The sequence below is a fragment of the Malus sylvestris genome, chromosome 10 (assembly GCF_916048215.2).
Source record: "Malus sylvestris chromosome 10, drMalSylv7.2, whole genome shotgun sequence".
NCBI lineage: Eukaryota > Viridiplantae > Streptophyta > Magnoliopsida > Rosales > Rosaceae > Malus > Malus sylvestris.
The window spans coordinates 7,216,536-7,234,139 of record NC_062269.1 but is presented as its reverse complement, the minus strand read 5'-3'; the positions used below and the strand labels follow the sequence as shown (position 1 = coordinate 7,234,139).

Genomic DNA, 17,604 nt, shown 5'->3' with positions numbered 1-17,604 from the left:
TGGCTGAGAGCCTCACAGCGCAAGCACACCGATGCAATTATTAGGGGCGTGCTCTACCTCGACGAGTCAAAGATATTAGAACAGACAATAGTTCATGTTCACGATGAGTGCCACCATAAGCAATCATCAGTGAAGATGAACACTTAGGAGAAGGGATTGATAAAAGGAAAGCCCTTTTTTCTTCGAGATAAGGTTAGTGTTCCGTGTGTATACGATGGCTTTTCCGTAAAAGAGAACTGCAAGACTCGGTTTAATAGTGGAAGGGCCTTAACCTTAACAACTGCAAGAATGAGAGGGCCGCTCAGGAAGGGATCACGAATATGGGAACTCAAGCACGAATGTGCGCGTATTATGGAATATGAGCTCTCCCGGAACCCCCATTGCATCGGCATCAGGCCCACGGATGCAATCCAGTCCTTTTTTGAGGATAAGAGGGAGGGGGAACTGTCTTCTAGACTAACTTTTGGTGGTATGTATTGTATAAATTGTAATGCTAGTGAACCCCGAGCATATTTTGATCTAAAAATGGAAAAAATGGTGGCCTCCTCCTATTACAGAAGAAAGTCCTTCTATAAAGTGGCAACTTAGGATCCAACTGTGGAGCCAAAAATAATCACAAGGCAACACATGGATTCTTGGGTAAAAGAGGACAAAAATACCCTTGAGACATACTAGGATTCTTACGCGCGAGCAGAGAGCAATCATCCCTAAACCAAGTCAAAAGTGCCCAAAGGAAGGTAACAAATTCATAGTTATCTCATCCATCCTCATCTTAGGTAATTACTTCATAATCTACAAATTATTTCATATAAATAGAGATTAATTCCTAATTAATCCATTAATCATCAATTTAATCACCCATTATATCAAATAAACCACCCAAAACCACATCAATGGCCGACCATCCCCATCTAAAAAGGGATCCATCCTATTACCTACCTTTCCTTACCCTTTTCTCCCCTTTTTAGCTAATTATTTAGTTATTCTTTATAACCTTTTCATAACCTAATTATCAATTTATTCTAAATAAATATGTAACCACCAATTTATTCTTTAAGGTTTAATTAGCCAATAAATTGGCTAATTAAACCAAAATCTCAACCACAAAAATTCCTTCAAGGCCGGCCATTCCTTGGAAAAAAATGGCCAAGCCTAGCCCTATATTGGCTCCTATTATCACCAAAAACTTATTCCAACACTTTGGCAAAAATCTCAAAATTCTCTAAACACTCTTTCTCTCTAAATTCTAACTTTGGCATTGGAGGTTCTTCGGCCAAAGCCCCTCTATTCATCGTGGGCGCGTGAAGCTCTTGGCCTTAACCTAAGGTGTTAATTGTTTTGTAGGTGCAAAATTGTCCAAGATCAAGGAGGAAGAAATTTGCATCCACACCAACTATAACAGAAGCCGGCTTTACAAGTTAAAAGTGAGCTTGAGTTGGGTTAAGGCATGTAATGTATTTGCACCATCACCATCTTCAAATAAAGTATCTTCTACAGTAACACCATGAATAGTGCATAATAGAGCAGTGCCCAACACTCCAACAACTCTCATCATATGAAATAAGTTCAATGTTCAATTATGAAACCCTTGGAAAAAGAGGATGAATCAAAATATAGCTGCCACACGAAAATTGAGCGCAAAGAACCAACTAGACTAACATTTTAGTAGCTACATTTTCACTGGCTCCAAGCGACCATGCAATGCCCATATCTCCAAGAATGGCTATTTAGGTAAGGGAATCAGTGCTATGATCGCTTTGAGTTCTACCATTCGAGGTGGCCTAGCCCAACATTCATTCGTAGATACTGTAGTGAAATTGAGACTGCTCAACCTCGAAAGCTAATTTGCATGTAGGTAGTGCTGTTTGTCGTACCGTTGACTTTATCTATTACTTGATTTATCTATTTTTAATTATTTGATTTATCTATCATTATGAAAAATCCAACTCAGCCTATCTAAACTTCTTTTTACACCCAAATAATTAAGTCAATTAATTATTAAAAAAATAAAAAACACATGTCAAAACAAAGGGTTTTCTTCAAGGTAACGGAAAGAGATCCTCTCCGAATTGTTTCCACCAAGGCCAGATCAAATGATGCGGGCCTTTGAAATTTCATCCAATGGCCCACCTGTTTTGATTTCTTAAAAGCTATAATAATTTTTTACCGTTAGATGAAATTTCAAAGGTCCAGATCACTTGATTCGGTGGGCTTGGTGGAAGAGATCCAAAGAGGATCTCTTTCCATTGGACACCATTTCTTTGTTGCATATGTTTCAAATTGTACTAACATGAAAATGGTCCAGTAGCTAGCACATCCTGCTAATCATGTTGCTTCAATTTTGTCTCTCTACATGAATTGCTAATTAAACTTGCCTTTAAGATATTTTATCTCTAAGTGAGTCTAGGCAAGTTAGGCGAGCGTCCAAGCAAATCTAGGCTCCCTTTATTATTTCTTAAACGTCTAGAAATTAATCACGGCGGTAGAACACAGGTAGGTGACACCAATAACACATCTCAAAAATTGAGTTAGGATCGTTAGTGTGAACGAAAACCAGTGTCCTCTAAAATACGAGCTATTATTGACATTCAAAAAACACATCCTATGCAAATGACCCTTTACCATGGTGCAAAAAACAATAAGCCGATACAACTTGGTGTGAGATTGATAAGTTATAATTCTGACTTTCTGGATCTTGCTTTTGATCTATTCGACAATACACTAAAACTTAACAAAATAGAGAAAACTATAAATACACAAGATTTATATTGGTTCAACAAAACTTTGTTCACCGTCCATGGGAAGAGAAACCACGGATCCTTTAATTAATAATAGAGTAACAGTACTTTTGCAAACCTTAAAACTAATCCCTCTCTTTCTAGTAGTTGTCCCTCTCTTTTCGGCGGCTGTCTCTGGCTTTTCTCACTTGCCAGCGGCTGTTTATGGCTTTCCAATGACTATCCTATTCTCTGATTAAGCATAAGGTGTGGTTTACATACCTATTTTCTGATTAAGTTTTTTTATTCTAAATGGAATAGGAAAGCACACTTTCTTTTCTTTTCCAAGATATCTTCTAGAATTCCCAATCTAATTGTAAGGAAATTTTGTTCCTTTCCTAGTTTTATTTAGGAGTACAATCCTATACAAAATAAGAAACTAACTTTGACGAGCCAAAATCCTAACATGATATTCACCAGAGCTCTTCTCCTAACAACTAATTGTCCAACCCAGTGGCGTTATCGCATCCCCGACTCCCCTCCCCTGACAACTAATTACAAAGTGCGTGATTAATCCCCCCAACCAACTCTCCTAACAACTAATTTTTCAACCCACTAACGCCATCCCTCTACTACAAACACAATCATCCTATCCACGGTCAAAAATTTAAGGATAGCACAACAGGCTCTTTTGGATCTTTTATGACAATTTCCTTTGAAGCAAGCAAAAGTGACTTTGATCCTCAAGATTTTTTTTCAGAACGGCATCTGAACTGAAGCAAAACACAATGCACATTTAAACAGATTGAGCGAGCAATCTGAACCTATTTCTTTATTCAAAATTTGATTTAACAGTAATAAGCCTGGTCAAAAACAGGCATAACTAAACACCGCAGAAGAAAAATCCTCTCAATTAATATTGTACTTGCTGGAAAAGACAGGAAGTAGGCAAAATAGATTATGGCTATCCTAATACATTTTAAAACTCCCAACACTTAGATACAAAAGCCGACATAAATGAGGTTTTACGAGCACATAAAAATTCAGGGGTGAATCAGAAATCACTTGCGAGTAAAAATGCCGAGTTACCAGCTTCAGCCACCTCACTTCTTCACTTCTTCGTAATCTGCTTCGGGAGCTTGGTCTCCTCCACCCTGTGATCCACCGGAAGATGAGTCGCCACCAGAACCCTTTGACATGTGTTCCCCAATCTTAGAAACAGCTTTGTTTGCGGCATCAAGCTTGGCCTTGATTTCGTCGGCATTGTCCTCTCCTATTGCCTTCCTCAAATCTGCTACCGCATCCTCAATTTCTTTGGCAACTTCACTTGGAACCTTGTCACGATACTCGTTCAAGCTCTTCTCAATACTGTAGATCGTTGTATCCGCACTATTTCTGAGGTCAATCAATGATTTCCTCTCCTGATCTCTCTGAGCATGCAGCTCTGCTTCCCTGACCATCTTTTCTATCTCCTCGTCAGTAAGACCTCCAGATGAGCGGATAGTAATCTGCTGTTCTTTGTTGGTGGCCTTGTCCTTGGCAGAAACAGTGACAATACCATTGGCATCAATATCAAAGGTGACTTCGATCTGAGGCAGGCCTCTTGGTGCAGGAGGAATGCCTACAAGTTCAAACTCTCCCAACATCTTGTTGTCAGAAGCCATCTCACGCTCTCCTTGTAGCACCTTGATACCCACTTGGGTTTGGTTGTCAGCTGCAGTCGAAAACACCTGCAATGATACTTATCAAAATTAGGAACACAAGATCCACAACAAAAGAAAAGAATCTGATACTTTGGCAAAATGTTTAGTCAGATCAAACTCTAAGGCTAACAGAGGCAAGGTTAAAACGCATAACGATCCAGTCATATTAATTCTAATTAGAAAAGATGTAATTAACTCTAGCTAGAAGATAAAAACAAACAAAATGCTTCCCTAAAAAATTGCCCTTTGACACAACACACCTAGTCAATGTAATCTGAGATATGTTTGGCTTTAATGACTGACCTGACTCTTCTTGGTCGGAATTGTCGTGTTGCGACTAATCAGCCTGGTGAAGATTCCACCTAATGTTTCAATACCTAGTGACAGAGGAGTAACATCCAAAAGAAGCAACTCCTTCACATCCCCACGAAGGATACCTCCTTGGATGGCAGCTCCCATAGCAACAGCCTCATCAGGATTCACTCCTTTGCTTGGGCTCTTTCCAAATATTTCTGTAACGACCTCTTGCACTTTGGGAACACGTGTCATCCCTCCAACAAGAAGAACCTCATCCACATCCTTAATGGATGTATTAGCATCCTTCAAACAGTTCTTACACGGGGCCTTTGTCCTCTCAATCAAGTGATTCACCAGACTTTCAAATTTGGATCTAGTTAATGTGATGTTCAGATGTTTAGCACCTGAAGAATCAGCTGTGATGAAGGGAAGGTTTATCTCGGTTTGAGATGTTGATGAAAGTTCAATCTTAGCCTTCTCAGCTGCCTCCCTAAGCCTCTGCAAGGCGAGCCTATCCTTTGCCAAATCAATACCCTCCGTCCTCTTGAATTCACTCACCAAGAAGTCCAACAAAGCATTGTCAAAGTCCTCTCCTCCCAAGAATGTGTCGCCGTTTGTTGCTTTCACCTAGATGAGAAAAAGTTGATGACAATATTGTCCAAAATGAAGGAAAATTAAAAGATTTAGCTTACTAGGAAAGTAGCAAACCTCAAAAACACCATTGGATATCTCGAGAATGGATACATCAAACGTTCCACCACCAAGATCAAACACGGCTATTAGCCCTTCCTTGTTGTTCATACCATAAGAAAGTGCAGCAGCTGTTGGCTCATTGATGATTCTCTGAACATCTAGACCTGCAATTCTGCCAGCATCCTTGGTTGCTTGTCTCTGTGCATCATTGAAATAAGCTGGAACTGTAATTACAGCTTTCGAGACACTCTTTCCAAGGTAAGCCTCCGCAGTCTCTTTCATCTTTGTTAGAACAAAGGCTCCAATTTGGCTTGGGGAGTACTGCTGTCCGTTGACTTCAACCCAAGCATCTCCATTTGGAGCCTTTACAATCTTGTATGGAACCATCTTCATTTCTTTTTGCGTTTGGGGATCATCAAAGCGTCTACCAATCAGACGCTTGGTTCCAAAAACAGTGTTTGTGGGGTTGGTAACAGCTTGACGCTTTGCTGGAGTACCAACCAATAGTTCTCCTTTCTGGTTGAAAGCAACTACTGATGGTGTGGTTCGAGCTCCTTCGGAATTCTCAATCACTTTGGGGTTCTATAACAATTTCACACTTAATGAGACATAAAACACATGCGCATAAAGCTTAAACAATAATTTGAGTCAGAACATCAACAAGAACTTGTAAACGGCCCTTACCTTTCCTTCCATCACCGCCACACATGAGTTGGTTGTACCCAAGTCAATGCCAATAACATCATTTCCAGCAGGTTTGGAACTATTCACATTACAGGATACAATTAGAAACAAAATCCAAAATACAAAATGAATGACATAGTAACGTAATGTACGAGGGAATGCCCAAAATACCTGAAAGGTCTTGCCAAGCTTGCCCATTTTTGAGCTAGATGCGACGACTTAGACACACTGTTCAACTGCAAAAACATAAATCACGTAAGTAATCACCACGATTCATATCGAGCTATTATACCAAGCCTCAATTCATCTATATTTATACCCAAGCGTCCAACTCCAACCCATTTCATCAATTAGCTCCAATTAATCAGAACAAAAAAGCAAACTGCAACAACGGAATTGCAGTGATATATGCAAGATAAAAGAAAAAAAAAACATAAAGCTTGTAATCTGAATTGACAACAAAAACAACAATACGCCGCCGCCGTAAATAACAGATCAGGAAAAGGTATCTACCATTACTCAATCGAACCGACAAAATAACACAGAAGCCCCAAAAAATTCAAATATTGAATTATAAATCTTTTACTTGTTCAATTCTATCGGATCATACCAAACAAATACTCAATCAAATTAAGAAATTCTACAACAAGCTGAAAATCTCATAGCTTTCAGCCAAAAAACAGATGAAACAGAGATATGATTGAGTGGCGAGAGTGACAGGTTGGGAACTTAAAACCGAATCTCAGAAAAAGTAAAGAGACGTACGGATCGGAAGGCGCAGAGAGGAGCCGATGCGACATCACGGCGTCGTAGCGAGCGGAGCAAGGCGGCGGTGGCCATGGCCGACTAGAGCAAAGTGAGAGAGAGAGACGAGGAGGTCGAGAAAAGACGATAGAGGGTTTTGAGTTAGGGTTTAGGGTTTTTGTTGGGGAGAAAGTGTTGCTTTATGAGGCGGAAAAATGAGCGGAGGATGTGTATGGAAGGTTCTGGATCTATCTGCTTACACGAAACGGCGCCGTGAGGGCTTTTGTCATTTGTGGTTTGTATTGGCGAGACGACGTCGGGTAAGCTGTTTTGACTTTTCCCTTGGTCATGTGCCTGCCTCCTTTAGTGGGAATGGGATGAAGAAGCTTTCTTGAGCTGCACCCCGAACTGTCCAACTAGATGTGTTTAGATTTAGTTCATTCAACTTGATTTAAAGCAACGTGTTCCACTTATAGCTTCTAAGTTCGAATCTAATTAAATAAATTTTGTGTAAGTTGTTTGAAAAATTAGAGTTCAATTATTAAATAAATCTCATAAATCATGCAAGTAAATATACAATTTAATGCATGCACATGATATGATCAACCAATGTTAAATGAACAGATAAATAGAAATTTTGAAATACAGTTGAGACAAGAACTTGATTCCTTTCATTAAGACAGTTTGCGTCCCATTACGATAGTTATGCCTGTTTGCGTGGAACCACTTAGTACTACGGTCTAGTGGTATTTTTTTTCCACTTGTGAGTGAGAGGTCTTAGGTTCGATTCTCATCAAAAACGAATTTGAACCGTATTATTGCTAGTCATTATGAGGCTAAGTCCATCATCTTCCCTTTAGTGTAGATAATATCGTTTGTTAAAAAAAAAAGAGCTTGTCAATGAGAGGTCTTAGGTTTGATTCTCGCCAAATGCGAGTTTGAACCACATTATTATTAGGAAATCTTAATGAAACACTACTTGTACTTTTCACTTTTAATGAAAATGACATTTTTACCTTAAAAAATCACTCCTGATACTATTCACTTACACATTTATTTTGTCATTTTGATTAGGAAATTGTTATTAGCACTCTAAACTTTCTATAATTAGAAAGAAAAATACACTTGTGAGGAGTGTAGAATGAGATTTTTTGAAGTATTAATAACAATTCCCTTTGATTAAAACTAGAGTTTTAGATGACTTTTCGTTAGTTTTCCTTTATTAAGTAACCCATTGTAAGGCTAAACCCATCTTTTTTTTTAATATAAATAATATCGTTTGTTCAAATTGCGGAAAACTAACCTTCGTGAAGTCCGAGAAGGGGAATTTAAGGCCCAAATCCAAGTACTAAGGTTGAATTCTGATACATGGACGCCCAAGAAATGAGAACTTCTATTGCTTGGAAAGGTATTCTCAATTTCAGAAATCTTGTTCTTCGAGTATGCATTGGATTGTGGGTAATGGCAATGGTTAATTACTATATATATAGTTTTTTTTTTAACAAAATACAAGTCCATATTAAATTTCTTTTGCAAAACCTAGAGAAAACTATTATTAACACTCGATAAAAGGTTATCATACACTCCAAACATAAAGAAAAAAAATGTAAAACATCTAAACTTTGTTGAAATATCAGCAAGCATCATTCGAAATGAAACTGATAACAGCTAGTTAAGTCACCAACATTCTCATCATCTGAAACTGCTAAATTCTTTCTTTCATTTTTTCGTCGAAAAAGAGCAATTCGTAAACGAAATGAAACTGGAAACAGCTTATTCCCCAAGTCCCAAATCCTTACTACAGTTGAAAGGAATGTTTGCTTATGATCATGAAGCCGTTAATCTTTTGAGTGGACATTGTACAACACCATCTGCAGCAGTATTAAACATATGATACAAGAGACTGTACATTTACAAGCTGACCTCCAAGGTGAAAAAATGGAGGAACTATAAATCAAGTAAAGAAACAAAACCATCAAAAGAACAGGCCGTCTCCAACGAGAAATCTCCAACTTTTCCTCTTGGTTGTCCAGATAACAGTAAGTGCTCAACCGAAATCTTCGATCTAGGGCAGAGTAAAATGATATTATTGCCCATGAACTAAGAAAGCAACACAAGATTACTAGAACAGAATTAAGGCAATGATGACAAGATATGAATGTTAAAACGAAACAAGAAAGAATGCGAAACCAAGTACGGAGAAATAAAAGGACATACTGCAAATCTAGATGCTTTCCTCAAATGCGGAGGTAGCCCTTTCTTTCTTGAGCTTCAATTCCATGGGTTCTCTTTAGGTATGACTTCCTGTTGAGGGACCAGCTCCTCTTCATGACTCTTCTCCTGTGCCAAGCAGCTATTCGGGTATAAAAAACAGGAAAGCTGAAGCAGAGAAGTGCCAGAAGAAGCATAGCTACACAGAGTAACATGACATTACGGAAACCATCTTTCACCGTTGGGTCCTTTTGTTCCGTCCATGGAACTCCCCCCACATTCATGCCAAACACTGCAAGAGATACAAGGTTTGTCGTCAAAGGCTTCTTGCTCACTATGGAACATATAAGAATGCCCCATAAAAACCTGCAAATGAAAATTTATGCCAACAAACAACTGTACCTCCGGTCACGATGGATAAAGGAAGGAATATTATAGATAGGAATGAGAGATAATACAGTTTCCTGTTTATCTGCTCAGCTTGCCAACTGTCTAGACCAGCCTGTATCGCCGTGACACGATTTGCTATAAAGCCTACATTCTCCTTTAGCCTCCTCAACCGTCCGATCAGCTCTTCAAGAGAGGTAATATCTTCACTCAAAAACCATTGCTTAGAGGAACATCTTTCTCTGACGCGAGGAAAAACTTGCTCCCCATGAGCAATCACCTGGGGTCATTAATATTAAATGCACAATCAAGAAGGTTTATCCCACATGGTCATTCCTAAAACGAGAATTTAAATCAGTTAGGAGCAACAATTTCTACCCCGTTCACACAATCAAGTATTTTATACTCATGGAATTGGCTCCATTGGAAGAACGGAAGAGCAATATACAATTATCCTCGCCCTAGTAAGCAATCCGCCAAAAGCAACCAAAATATTCCTCAGTGAATAGGGAAAAAAAAGTTGAACTACGCACATACGTACTTTTTAAAAAAGGTAAAGCCGGCAAACATAAAACAGGTGCTATTGCGGCTACACCTTCCGATTTGTCAGGTATACTACGAAGAATGGCATGGATGGTAGGAAATTTCATTCTGGACAATATGATGTGGGGTGGGCATCGGATTAGCAGGTATATAATTGTCGGGATGCCCCAAAACATTAGGAGCATAAAAAATCCAAATGGAAGAAGTTTTGCAGTGGGCTAGTTTCTTTGTTTGGGTTGTTTGCTATCATAAAGGTTGAGACATAGCCTCTCAAAATAAGCAGTAATGCTTTACTTGGGTTCCTCTTTGTTCCAAAAATTATAGAAAACGATGGACTGATAAACTACCTGTAGGAGCCGCTGCAGATCTAGATGCATTTTAGGAAATCTCCTGTCATCCAGCATTTGTTTCTTTAAAGCAAGCCCACCTGTTACAAATCAGAACACGGATGCATATTATTCGATCACAGAAAGTTCTAAATATACATAGAAGACCTCAGTATTGAGCTAACTATGTACATTATTTGAAGGACATGCATATGTATATTGTGCCAGATGCATATTATCAAAGTATACACCAATCGCTTTTGATATGGTAATTTACCAAATCTCTCAATTGAGGAAATGGTTAAGCAAGGAAAACAGAAAGAATATAAAATACTTCACTTAAAACCACCAAAACTGACCACAAAATTATTATCTTTAAGCAACTACATTAACAGATCAAAAAACAAAGGATAGGATTGTTAGTCGGTGTATATGGAATTTGACCAACTCCATATACACCGTCAAAGTCCTAATTACAAATGGGAGATAATACAATTACTAAAACATTAGCAGTTTAAAATGATGTCTAAGGAAAATATGTCTTCAAGAATTTCATGTCAGATAACTAAAAGGACAATGAAGTACGTCCCACCCACTACTGAAGGTATACGAAATCAACTGAACTTAGAATTGCTTATGATATAGAACAGCACTATCGGTTAGAAACGTGAGAAATGAAATCGAAACTCGTAAGTTTTATAACATTTTCTGCACACTGGATGAGATATAAGAAATTGACTAGAAATTTGTTAGAAAAAAACATTGTATGCTGGGATGAACAATTAATAGACGGAAAGTAGCTTAAACGTAGTAGATGATACTCACCTTTATCCATCTGAAGCTCAACAGAATCCAACTCTATCTCAAGTTTAGTCACAACATCTTGGAGGTGGTCCACATGCGTGTCAACAATATGAACTGCAAGATTTGAGACAGATTTTGGCACGGGATTATCGGCTTCCTCAGAGTGATTCATTGTCAATAAGAACTCGAGAACATGCTCCCCTATGACAATCCCGCTCTTTTCCCTCTGCTCACCTCTATGATATGAGGGACTCTCCACACTAGGAATCTCTGAGAGAAGAGATTGACCCACCGGTGAGAAACCCAATCTGGGAACCCGGCCCAAAGACACAGTGATCACTGAATTCTTAGTAATTCTAGCAGCAATTCTAAATGTGAAATCACTGGAGGGAGGGCCAGGAGAGTTGACTCTGAAGACCAGAGCCCCATCAACATACCCACAAAATGGTCCATTGCTGACAAGAGAGAGAATATCCTGGAGTTTCAAAGGCGGGCAAAGAACACCAATGAGGTATTGTGCAGACTGAGAAAGCTTCTGATGTCCTTTTGGAAGTTCAACATGGTACCAACAGAACTCATTGCCTCTACCTTCTGTAAGATCCCATTCCTTGTTGTAAAAATTTCCAAGACCATCAAAGATATAAGCTTTCTTCCTCACCATCCCCCCAAAATGACTCCGGTAGGAATGGGGCTCCTGAAGAGGAGCCTCCGCCGAGGGCCCTTTGTCCATTTCCTCCGCCTCTCCGTTTGTGACGGCTTCCTCATCAGGTATCTCCATAGTCGTATAGCTTTTATAATATGATCAATCTAAAACTACCAATACAAGTCTGCAATTATATCAAAGTGAAATATAAGCATTAAAATCCTGAATCCACCTTCCCACCAATCATATAAAACCTCTAACCAATCATTTTTCGGGTCCAACAAAAAAACTGCAGGCTGCCTCCCAACTGCAAATCTGTATGTTGTCAAATCAAAAACTTTTGGTCCAAATATATTACAAACGCCAAAGATGGTGAAAGTCAAATATATACAGGAAAGGTAAAGCTCTTTAGATCCAATGGAAACAGAAATCAATATTACTTATCAACTTGAACAGCCCGTGTATTTCAAATAATCCCAAATCATCAATTCCTGAAAACACACATGAAAACTATATTCAAATCATCCCCAACAATATACAGAAAAAACCCAGATGGAAAATTGGGGAAATGGATAATCTTTTTACCTCATTGGGAAGCTAGAAATCCAGCACCGCACCAAATGAGAGGCAGCAGAATCCATCAAAAAGCGGCGGAATACAGAAAACCCAGAAAGTTTCAGAGCAGCCGCACGCTGTTGAACAATTCCAAATGAAGATTCTGACGTATCAGCTGCATGTTTATGTACCCTTTTTGTTTTGGTCAAACTCGAGAGATGATGGGATGGTTTGGGAGACAAAGCGGCGTTGAAAACAAGAAAGAAAATTACCTTCAAAAGCGGAATAGGTATCTATCTATACATTAAACAAAACAAAAGAAGAAACAAGCCAAGTTTAAAATACTGGTACAAATATTGTACTTTTGCTTTGTTGTTTAGAGAATAAATTTCACGTTGAACGAGATTTTGCATGTTCTTATAAATAATTTAATATTTTTTATATTGTTAATTGATTTTATAGTGGCTCAATTTTTTTTATTTTATCTACCATTTCAGCTATAATATATTGATTTTTCAAAAAATAAAGTATAATATATTTGATCAAATCACTTATTACTATTCTATTTATGTTGTTCAAGTAGTATTTAATTATTCGGATAATTGATTACATTTATATTTTTTTTATTGAAGAGATAAACAAGGAAAGATGGATTTGTTGTTAGATTTTGTGAGGTGAAAGAGTGAAAAGAGGGGTTCACTAAATTCCCAACGTTTTTTTCTTTGTCAATTTTTGTTTCTCTTTATTTGGGTTGCTTTTTTATCCATTGGCTATGAGCAATGTCCCCCTCTAGAGTGGCAGAGCCATAATTTTCGCACGGGATCATGATTCCAACAAAAAATATATATATATTATTGGACCATTTTATTTAGAACTTGGTGGGCACATACGAATTACTATCCATATTTACCAAAAGTTTATGGCAACATATGTCGACAAATACTATGATATGCTCAGGCTTGTCGAGAACAGCTGCAAAAACTGTCGAACAATGGTTAAAACTTCCACTGCCCATGTACCTTTACAAGTATCATTCCAAAAAATGTCATTATAAATTCATTTTGTATAAAATATAAAAGAAATTGGCAATTCCTAATAAAATACATAATCTGTAATTTTAGATTAGCATATATTTTTAATGTAATATGGGAGTATAAGTTTGTCTCACGTGCTTTTGATCAAGTGTCAAGTAAAATCGAGGACATCCGCTAAGTATGCCATACACATACATTCATATGGTTTAAGTTTGTGATTTAGAATTATTTGTTTTTAATGATTCTTTCAATAGGTTGTTTTGGTTATTTAAGTTTATTAAGAGTCCATTTGTACTTAGTTGTCGCGATTGCTTGGTAGATATGGTTAGTTTTGGTAGATATAGTTAGTTCAACGGATTCGAAACCGTACTTCAATATAATGATAAAAATTCTCGTAGGCTCTATCTAATTAAAGCTTGGAGCTCATCTGGTGTGGTGTCTACCAACAAAACCTAGCACTTTTGAAATTTGAAGTTAATTTGAAGACTTTTAGTTGTTGTATATATAATATAAGGAATAATATTAGGGAGATCAAATTTGTATATCAAATGATATGTTACCAACAGAAAATAAACACACTGAAGTAACAATCAAATCATCAACAACCACGTGTTTACAAAATTTAATTTAAAATTTTGATTTCCCTAGCATTACTCATAACATAAGTGCATTTCCCTAGCATCCTCCCTCTCTTTCTCTCTTGGCCCAAGATTGAAATAGTCATCTTCTCCATTCAATATCCACAGCCCAATCAAACTTCCGTCAGATTAACTTCTGGGTAGAATCTATTGATGATTTTTCATAAGAATAATGTCACAGATTAGGGATGGAATCCGTGGGTGGGTTCACCGGAAAGAGGGAGCAAGAGTAAAAGAGATTTTGTGGCTTAAGCTTCTGTTAAGCTATTTTGATATAAAGCATGACCATGCTGTGAAATTATTTTGTGATATTAAAGTTGTTCATAACATTGCATATAATTTGGTATACCATGATCGAACAAAGCATGTTGAAGTTGATCCCCCAAGGCATGTATAAATGTTACTGTTCAAACTTTTTTCACCGCCACATCGAGTGTGCAAAGGAGATATGCAAATATGCAATGTAAATATAATGAAGTCTTAGGTTCGATTACTGCGGTATAATGATATTCTGTATCATTTGCAAGTGAGAGCTCTTAGGTTCGATTTTCGCCAAGATAAATTTGAATCATATTATTACTAAGCCTATTATGAGGCTTAACCCGCTCTCCACTCTTTAGTGTAGATAATGCCAGTTGTAAAAAAAAAAAAAAAAAAAGTCCCATCATCATTGACTCAAAATCATTATCTTAAAAAAAGACACAAAAATCATTGACCTAAAATTAATGTACAAACACTAATAAAGCTACCCCACCCTTCCTACAAATTATACTAAACCAAACAACAAACCAACCTCAACACTCTTAGTCTTCCTTTATTTCTCTCAACTTCTCAACCCATCCTCAATGAGCACTCTAGAAATAGAGCAACCCTATCCCAAGCCAACTCACTCCCTCGAGCCGGACACCGAAAACGACGATGTTTCTCCGATAGAACAAGTCCGTCTTACGGTGACCAACACCGATGACCCGACCTTGCCCGTATGGACATTCCGGATGTGGTTCTTGGGCCTTGTCTCATGCTCTCATTTCTCAACCAATTCTTCTCCTACAGAACCGAGCCCCTCATCATCACCCAAATCACTGTCCAAGTATCAACATTCCCTATTGGTTATTTCATGGCCAAAGTCCTCCCAACAAAAACGTTCCACGTACCCGGATTCTGGTCCCGGACGTTTCCGTTGAATCCGGGTCCTTTTAACATAAAAGAGCACGTGCTGATTACCATATTTGCTAATGCCGGAAGTGCTTTTGGAGCTGGCTCAGCTTATGCTGTTGGGATTGTTAACATAATCAAAGCGTTTTATCACCGGAAAATCTCTCTTCTGGCTGGTTGGCTGCTTATCATCACAACCCAGGTATAATTTTTTATTTTTTTTTAATTTAACTTTTTGGGAGCACAAGTTATTTAAGTTCAGTCCCATGAAAAGTGGGTTTCGAACGTGGTTGGCCAATAAAAAATGAGATGGTTAAATGTGCTAATCTGTCTTATTAACTGCTAGTTGGCTTGCTTGCCGGATATTTAGGTTTTGTTTTTGTTTCTTGTTTATTGCTTGCCGGATATTGACTATCATTTTTCTTATTAGCAATAGTGCTAGTGAGTTAAATTGTTAGTTCCTAAAGGTGAGGGGAATTTGTGGGGATCGAATCCGCACCAAGATACATAAACATGATTGTTTCCGTCATTGAAATAAAGTGTCGTTTGCAATAAACATTTCGTTTTCAGTTTTTATTTTCACATATTTGAAATCTGAAAACTAAGATCTTGGTTGAAAACTATTTTCTTGAATTTTTAAAATTTGGCCTTTACATTTGAGTTTTTAGTCTACATTTTTTGAAAAGTCAAAACTATTTTCTTGACGTCTACTACTACTACTACTACTACAAAAAAAAAAAAAAAAAAAAAAAAAACCTATTTTAATTGGTAAGTGTGACAACAATGGTGTGCACTGCAGGTATTGGGATACGGCTGGGCTGGGCTTTTAAGGAAGTATGTTGTGGAGCCTGCTCATATGTGGTGGCCCAATACACTTGTACAGGTTTCACTTTTCCGGTATGTCCTTCCTACTTTCTTTAAAAAAATAAAAAAATAAAAAAAATGCCTTGGAGAAGTTGAATTTTCTACATATTTTTCTTTCTTACAAAACCACCGTCTTCTTCTTCTTCTTATTTTTAATTTCGGATCATACGAATTAAATAAATCAAACGGAAACAACATAGAAGATTAAACAGAGATACGCAAACGGAAAAAAAAAGGGTGTGTTCCTCATTATAAACATAAACCCAGAGGTTTGAAGTGTGTTCCTCGTTATAAACATAAACCCAGAGGTTTGAAGTCACTTAAGTGTTAATTGTTAAACCATTTTGAAATTGAAACAGGACAAGTTTTTCCATTTTCCTAAATACTATAGTCTGGAGATGAAATAGTACTTTTGATTTAAAGTATTATGGGCTTGTTTAGCATCTAAAATGTACAACTCGTTAATTTCAAAATATATCGTAGGAAGAAATGAAAAATATTGTGTCCAAGTTGACGGTGGAAGATGAATGACTCATCAATAACACTCGCCACTTCTAATTCGTACAAAACGAAAGGATCTCAACACCTTATAACTTAGCCTCTAATTCCTACAGACTAATAAATCCCTCACATCTACTTCATGTACATTCATTATCTTCTTAGTAATCCACAGAACCTACACTATCTTCCTATTGAACGTCATCCATCTAAACATCCAATTGCGACATGCTAAATTCATGACAATGTGGTTTCAAAATCTTCAGTGCATAGCATCCTATGTTAGATAATCAGTTGTTACTGTCCACCACTCGGCTGATGGCTAACTACTTTTTTATATTTAACGTGCAGGGCATTGCACGAGAAAGATGAGCAACGTATGTCGCGGGCAAAGTTCTTCCTAATTACTCTAGTTTGCAGTTTTACATGGTATGCTTTCCCAGGGTCTCTCTTCACAACACTCACTAACATCTCATGGGTTTGCTGGCTATTCTCAAAGTCAGTACAGCTCAGCAGATTGGCTCGGGCATGAGAGGCCTCGGAGTAGGATCCCTGACACTTGACTGGTCGGCAGTGGCATCCTTCTTGTTCAGCCCCCTCATCTGCCCCTTCCTTGTCATCGTTAATGTTTTTGCGGGGTATGCATTGATACTCTATTTAGTTATCCCTATAGCATACTGGGGACTGGACTCATACAGTGCACAAAAGTTCCCCATTTTTTCCTCGCACTTGTTTACGGCAGAAGGTCAAGATTACAACATAACAGCTATAGTCAATGACAAATTTCAGTTGGATATTCCAAAGTATGAGGAGCAAGGGCGGATTCACTTAAGCATGTTTTTCGCTCTCACTTATGGCTTTGGTTTTGCAACCATTGCATCCACCCTCACACATGTAGCCTTATTCTATGGAAGGTAACATAGCTCTCACAACTTTCACATGTCAAACCTTCTATATATAAGCTCTCAAATGTAAAATTTTCACATAAACATTGCAATAAAAAAGAGAGAATATTAGCTGTAGACATCGAAATTTCGGTAAAATAAATGTTGACCAATAATTAAAATTTCAACGCTTACGTGTCACATAAATTTTACACGTAGCGTGT

At 37.7% G+C, this 17,604-nt stretch overlaps 2 protein-coding genes and 1 pseudogene across 5 annotated transcripts; 1 reads left to right on the top strand and 2 right to left on the bottom strand.

Annotated features, from left to right (window-relative positions):
- Nucleotides 1-3,512: 3,512 nt before the first annotated feature.
- Nucleotides 3,513-7,126, bottom strand: LOC126585478 (heat shock 70 kDa protein, mitochondrial-like). Its single transcript, XM_050249924.1, has 6 exons — nucleotides 6,860-7,126; nucleotides 6,266-6,330; nucleotides 6,095-6,173; nucleotides 5,426-5,992; nucleotides 4,724-5,344; nucleotides 3,513-4,447 (listed from the first exon to the last, which is right to left on the bottom strand). The coding sequence occupies exons 1-6, from the start codon at nucleotides 6,932-6,934 to the stop codon at nucleotides 3,821-3,823; spliced, it is 2,034 nt and encodes a 677-aa protein (XP_050105881.1). The 5' UTR covers nucleotides 6,935-7,126; the 3' UTR covers nucleotides 3,513-3,820.
- A 1,409-nt stretch (nucleotides 7,127-8,535) lies between these two features.
- On the bottom strand, nucleotides 8,536-12,607 carry LOC126585481 (uncharacterized). 4 transcript variants are annotated; one of them, XM_050249929.1, is made up of 7 exons: nucleotides 12,338-12,607; nucleotides 11,131-12,243; nucleotides 10,327-10,406; nucleotides 9,452-9,716; nucleotides 9,273-9,341; nucleotides 9,056-9,191; nucleotides 8,536-8,903 (listed from the first exon to the last, which is right to left on the bottom strand). In XM_050249929.1, exons 2-6 carry the CDS (start codon nucleotides 11,885-11,887, stop codon nucleotides 9,076-9,078), a joined length of 1,287 nt encoding a protein of 428 aa, XP_050105886.1. In that variant the 5' UTR covers nucleotides 11,888-12,243; nucleotides 12,338-12,607; the 3' UTR covers nucleotides 8,536-8,903; nucleotides 9,056-9,075. The 4 variants fall into 4 exon arrangements, with proteins under 4 accessions (XP_050105886.1, XP_050105885.1, XP_050105884.1 ...); XM_050249928.1 differs by having other exon boundaries at nucleotides 9,056-9,341; nucleotides 11,131-12,067; nucleotides 12,193-12,243; nucleotides 12,338-12,605; XM_050249927.1 differs by having other exon boundaries at nucleotides 9,056-9,341; nucleotides 11,131-12,262; nucleotides 12,338-12,605.
- Nucleotides 12,608-14,473: 1,866 nt separating this feature from the next.
- On the top strand, nucleotides 14,474-17,390 carry LOC126585486 (oligopeptide transporter 4-like; annotated as a pseudogene).
- The last annotated feature ends 214 nt before the right edge of the window (nucleotides 17,391-17,604 follow it).